The 6,279-nt window shown below is 39.5% G+C and overlaps 1 protein-coding gene across 1 annotated transcript; it reads left to right on the top strand.

Annotated features, from left to right (window-relative positions):
- Nucleotides 1-1,773: 1,773 nt before the first annotated feature.
- On the top strand, nt 1,774-4,084 carry nol12 (nucleolar protein 12). The gene is made up of 6 exons (XM_042391769.1): nt 1,774-1,947; nt 2,505-2,610; nt 2,698-2,746; nt 2,853-2,998; nt 3,194-3,291; nt 3,556-4,084. Exons 1-6 carry the CDS (start codon nt 1,838-1,840, stop codon nt 3,749-3,751), a joined length of 705 nt encoding a protein of 234 aa, XP_042247703.1. The 5' UTR covers nt 1,774-1,837; the 3' UTR covers nt 3,752-4,084.
- Nucleotides 4,085-6,279: the final 2,195 nt, after the last annotated feature.

Below are 6,279 nucleotides of genomic sequence, written 5' to 3'. Positions count from 1 at the left end.
TCTTGTCCATCCATTTAAGCCACCTTTTGAGCCTGAAGGTGATGGGTGTCTGATACTCCACAAGATTTTGGGTGCGGTGTCACTTTTAGGTGTATATAAGTGAAATTGCTCTGAACACAGTGATGGAAGTGAGGAATGGTATTTCTTTGAAGTGTTGTCCATATATGATGTAAATCTCTCAAGCAAAATGGCCTTGATGTTATGTAAAAAAAAAAAAAACTATTTTATTATGTTTCATCATATTTGGAATGATGGAGGAGTGATATCTTTGTGAAATCTTTGTCCAGTTCGCTTTTTATTTGTAATTGTTGACTTAAACATGATATGGCAAGTCATTCCTGTTTTTGTGCTAAGATTATCTTATTTAATGGTTATGTAACGTTAATATAAATGCTTTGGCAGGATGGGGGAGTGAGCAGTTTTTCAGTTATGTCATTATTATTGTTTTTATATCGGTGAAAGCAGCCTGGGGTCAGGAACTGTCAGAGGATGAATTTTGAATATGAAATTATGTATTACTGAAGAAACATGCATTTAAACAATTAGCATGATATTGTAGGATCACTCTTTATTTGGTACACGCTGTCATTTCTTTGCCGTGTTTAAAATGTAAGCAAACACAATTATTCTATTAGAAATTTCCACAAGTCTTGTCTTCCAGGTCAACCCAAACTCTCGGTTAGCGATCTTGTAAGTCCTGAAAATGCTCAGTTTAGATTTAGCTTTCCTGACTGGTAAAAGTGCGCAAAGATGAGAGCAATGCTTACTCAGCCAACAGCAGGCTGGAGTTATTGCTATTATTATAATTATGTTACAATTTTTTTTGTCTTTTCCCCTTGGTGTGTTTTACTGTCTGAATTTTTGTGTTTTATAATAAAACAACACATGACAATGGTTGCCATTTATTTTCTATCAGTAGTAAAAGTATGATTGTGGGTGTGTATTATTGGATGTTCAAATATAAGCACTGAAACCAAGAAAAATGAATGAACACTACATTTCAAGTTTCATCTGAATGTGGGTGTCGGCTGGGTGTGAGTGCAAGTGTAAATCTGCTCACGATGGCTGTGTGAAGTTTTTTTGATGTCTTCCTCTTTCACACACTCTCTATGTGGCCTGGTGATCAACACTGGACACCTCAGTCTAAAAGAGACAGCAGTTCACAGAGAGAGGTGACATGCCAGGATACATAACGAGTCTCTGCCACTTACTGGAGGGAGCTGGATGCAGAAAACAGCTGATCATTACAGAGGTGTCAAGAGAGTCAGGACAGTACAAGTACCAACCAGATTAGAAAATAATACATAAATAAAGTAAAAGAGTAAAGGGATGAAGACAGATCATATAATGATTGTCAGAAATACAGACCATGTTAACGCAGTTGAGGTGGTATCATAAACATTCTCATCGCCTAACAAGCAAACAAGTTTATATCAAATACAATATGGTATCAAAAGATAATGTAAGAGCAATAATAATAAATATATATATTTAATTTGTACCGCGGTTTTCATTCATAGTGAAACTCAAAGTGCTACAGTATTAATATTAACGATTAAGATGACTTTAAAAAAAAAAAAAAAGTGTAGTATGTCCCTCGTGCAGTTTAAGTAAGTAGAAAGAACAGCACCTCTTAAAACAAACGGTGTACAGTGAGATGTGATGATAGTCATCGTACAGTCTGAATATTTAGTTGTCAGAAACAACAAAATATGCGGTTTTACGCGTTTGGGTTGAGCGGAACCTTTCAGGCATTTAATGTGCGTGTTTCTAGTCGGACACAAATGAAGTAACGTACTGGAGAAACCGGAAGTAGTGATAAACTCACGTGCACAACATGAAAAACAAGAAAAAGCACAATAATGTGTCCCAAAAGGGTAAATTCAAGCCAGGATCCAAGAAAAGAGAAAATAAATGCATCGTCATGTTTGACGACAAAGACAGACAGTAAGTTTAACTACTGATAATATTTGTTTTATATACTTCAGCTATTAGTTCGCATCAACTAGCCTATTTCAGTATCAGGTTAGCATTAGCTTTCTACCTAGTGTATTTTTTCATTGTTTTGGCAAAATATTGTATCTACAAGTGCAGACATTTTAAAATACAGATTAATTTCTAATTGTTTTTTTAAGACACCTGAACCAAAGGAAATTATTGCACTCTCGTTAGTAGGTTGCATATTGATCAATATTAAACTCTGAAGCATCGTATTCTTTTAATAGTCTTCATTTATTCCATTTGTAAATTGTATTACATAAATCTTAAAAGAAACCTTCACTGACCAAAGTGTCAGTTTGAATTGTAAGTGACAAGTTTCAATGTACAAAAACTAAAACCTAAACAACAAAGTGTTCCAAGCCTAGTTTATTTGTTTGTTATTTTTGTTGTAGCTGTTATTGTTTACTAAGTAGACCCTATATACTACATTAACCTGCAGACTTGACTAAAAAGGCAACACCTGTAAACAAACTCTGGTTTCTTTCCTTCTTTTTTCCTGTCAGGGATTATCTCACTGGTTTCCATAAGAGAAAAGTGGAAAGGAGGAAAGCAGCAGTGGCAGAAATTCGAAAGAAAATCAAGGATGAGCAGATCAGAGTCCGAGAAGAGGTAAGTGGAAAGGAAATGATCGGAGAGTTCAAATTTCTTTTGGTTTGACAAACTGGAACTGTGTGAGATTGGTTTATTTTCTTTCAGAGGCATAAGGAGTATATGAAGATGCTGAAGGAGAGGAAAGAAGCTCTCGGTGAGTCAAAGGCAAAAGTCTGTTGCTGGTTATTTTACTGATTTGTAACCCTTGTGAATCTGTGCTTACTGTGTTTTTCTTTTCCTAACTTGACCCCATCTCTCAGAGGAGGATGAAGATGATCTGGAAGATGTGATAACCGATACAAAAGAGTCTGTACAGTATGATCACCGAAACCACACCGTCACTGTGACGACCATCAGTGATCTTGACCTCACAGGGGGTCACCTGCTCAAACCTGCATCGAATCAGGTGAACAGTTTATTCATCTTAAGAGGCTACCAGTGCGTTCTTGATGAGGCAAAATTATGTCTGTGGTACAGCTTATAGATCTACATGGTCGCTCATTGATACTTTATTATTATTATTATCATATATTATTTAGCCGAAGGTAGAATAATACTGCTAATGGTGATAATAAAAATGAATTCCTTCTTTGCTTTCAAGGTCAACGGGGAGAGCAAAGATGAGGAAAATGGAGGAGAAGAGGAGGAGGAAACAAATGCAATGCCAAGAAAAGCCGGGAATCCAATCCTCAACAAAAAGTAAGATGTTCATCATGCAGGTCTCTTAATATGAACATCAATACAAGTGGCTTGTTTTTCTTCTCATAAAGTTACAGACATCACTTTGGGGTCTGGCAACTTGTGATAAACATTTGTCATTATTTTTGACATTTTATAGTCAAGTCACAGTCTGACATAGTGACATAACAGCTGATTTCAGATGTTTCTTCAGTTTGTCTGCCTGTTATCCTCCAACCCGTCTCAGTCCAGCTGCATTGTTTTTCCCTCTCCTTCACTGTGCAGGATCCGCTCCCTGACTGCGTCACTTAACACTTACACCAGCCAGCGGAAGAGGAAAGGGAAGCAGGAAGGCCGAGGAGGACGGGGCCGTCCGACAGACAAGGGACCTGGTGTCACAGAGAGTAAAAAGAGAGCGGGGAGGACCAGCAAGAGGCAGAGACGCCGACAGACCGGGAAGAAGGTGCATCATCAGGACTGAAAGAGTGTGTGTAAAAATATAATGGAGGGTTCAAACTGGGAACACCGGCGAACAAATGGGACTTTGGCGTATTTATGTTCCTGTGTTTGAGCAGGATGTGTGTATGCCGAAAAGTTTGTAAAATGAACACAAGCTGATGTGTCTGCTCCGTGTTGGACTGTCTATCACAACATGACTCAACATTTCCACAGTTCCTGCCTGTTGAAATCCTGTGCTAATATGTGTACATTTTTCAAAACAAAACTGTTTTTGTAGTGTTATTTCTTAAACATATACAAACTGTGCTGTATTTACTTATTTTTTGATTAAATTAAAAATTCATCTTGCTAATAAGTGACTTTATGTTACAGTTTGTCATACTGTCAGTGTGCTGACAGTGTGGAATTTGTCTCTCTGTACACTATTGTTTAATAGGAAACCTGACGCTGTTGTCAACATCCTCTCTAGAACATCAGGAAACCAACCCTTAGCTCTGTGTTTCCTCATAGCTCAGGATTACCTGTGTGTGACCTAAAGGAGAACCAACCACTGTTTCTCTGAGAGTGCCTCACCCACTGTTAACGTGAAGAACCTTATACTAGGGAGCCAATGGTTTTAATGTATGTTAAACCCCCCACCTCACCAGTGTTTATTTATTTACGTTAACCTGAGCCAGCGTGTGCCAGCTGTCACTAGCATGAGCGTTTCATTTCGCTTTCTAAAGCCCATGATATTTAATACAACCGCTCAATAGAGGAACCGGCAGGCCACTGGCTCCATTTTGGCTCAAGGTCTGTGTTTGCTTCAGGGTCTCCACTGTGTTAACTGAGAGCCAACATGGCTGTCATAGATGCTTCAGTTTCACTCATTGTCAGAGCAGCCAATCGGATTGATTTGAGAGTTTGGCTGTTCGGGAGGTTAGAGAGCATGGGGAAGAGGCATGTGCCAGTTGGGGGTCTGGTGGGCAGTTTATCTTCAGACTCTTAATGACATATTCAAAGTGGAGCTGACAGCGGGAGCTTCTCTTGTCAGGTAATGCTCAGAATTTCTCTTATCATTTTCAGATTAAAACCATCACAAATATTGTCTACTATTTTCACCGTACTACTTCTACCTGCCTTAATAGGTTTAATTAGTTTCCCCAATCATCAGAGGCTTGCAAAGGCTGCTAAGTTACAATGCATGTGCCTTGTGGTTGGTAGTAATGCTTCTCTGTTAGGAGCTTTGACAATGCTGTGACTGAATTGTGTTTCACTGTCCTCTAGTGTGATTAGTTATCACCTGCCTTAACAATTCCGCTTGATCTTGCAGATCTTGCATGAACCATGAAATAAAACATTCTCTTTAACATTTATTCTGAGCTGATGTGCTTACACCTGTCTCCAGTAATGCAGTGACAGTCAATGCAATAATGGAATAGTTGTTTTTTTATTATTTGTAAGAAAACTAAGTGTTTCTTTTTCTTATTTCATCTCACACTTGGTTGTGGAAGATGTGCTGCGAGTTTTTGAAAATATTTAATTACTGAGAACATGTCTGCATCAGCACATAACGCTGCTACACTTCTATAGGGACAAAGTTCTGATGGACAACAGTCTTCCTAATATAAAAGTGTTGTCTGTGGTATTACTTTTTGTTTTATATTTCATTTTGATAATGCTCTTTGCTGCCCTGCTGTGGTCTCTCAGTTTTCTCTGTGGGATGCGATGAGCGGGCAGGTAACCCCTTCGGAGCCACCATGCCCCTCTCCGGCGATGAGCCCATCTGCCCAAAGTTCCAGCCCAACATCTTCGACCCCTCCCGCTGCCATGACTGCCTGCGCCAGAGGCATCTCCACACTGGCGCAGGGGAGAGCACCGACGTAACGCCACAGCAGAAACCCACAACAGAGACTGGAACTGGGGCTACAACTGGGATTGGAACTGGGACTGGGCTGGGCAAAGGAGTGTTGTTAACACCAATCCCATCCCAGGCAGAGGAAAGAGATACCAGCAGCAAGGTAAGAAAGAGGAGAAGCCGAAGAGGAAGACTGAGGGAAGATGAAGAGGGCAGCTAGGTAACCGGGTAGAGATAGGAAGAAGAGAAGTGTGAGGCTGATGAGAAACCAAGAGTAGAATATGTGCTGAGTGATGGGATTAGTCAGACCTGAAGACAGACAGGAATGTGAAGCATTAGAGGTCACAGGTAAAGTCAGCGAGACACTGAGGTTAGATTCTAACTAGTCAAGCTATAATCAAAAGGAAGACATGAGGTACTATGCTTCATCTGTCCCATAAATCAGAAATTATGCACCAAATTTCATAATTCAATTTAGAATTTAAAAGAATCCAAGCATCTTCCTCAAAAGAACTTTTCACTTGACACAAAAGACAGTGTTTCTGTCGGTGAGTGAAGAAATCACAAAGCTCCTCCTAATTTAATTCAGTCAACATGTAAACACAGTTAGTGAGGTCATGTATGAGTCTTTGTTGCTTGTGAGTAAATTAAGAAAAGGTCAGAGACAGAGAATGAGAGGTAACGCCGAGGAGCAGGGTGGTAGCAGTGGCTCC

This window comes from Thunnus maccoyii, chromosome 18 (assembly GCF_910596095.1).
Source record: "Thunnus maccoyii chromosome 18, fThuMac1.1, whole genome shotgun sequence".
Lineage (NCBI taxonomy): Eukaryota > Metazoa > Chordata > Actinopteri > Scombriformes > Scombridae > Thunnus > Thunnus maccoyii.
The sequence above is the reverse complement of the archived record's forward strand: the minus strand, read 5'-3'. Positions and strand labels throughout refer to the sequence as shown.

Coding starts and splice junctions, on each gene's coding strand:
- nol12 (XM_042391769.1), top strand. CDS start 1,838: ATGAAAAACAAGAAAAAGCACAATAATGTGTCCCAAAAGGGTAAATTC. Junction 2,747..2,852: donor GGAGAGGAAAGAAGCTCTCG/GTGAGTCAAAGG, acceptor CCCATCTCTCAG/AGGAGGATGAAGATGATCTG. Junction 3,292..3,555: donor AATCCAATCCTCAACAAAAA/GTAAGATGTTCA, acceptor TTCACTGTGCAG/GATCCGCTCCCTGACTGCGT.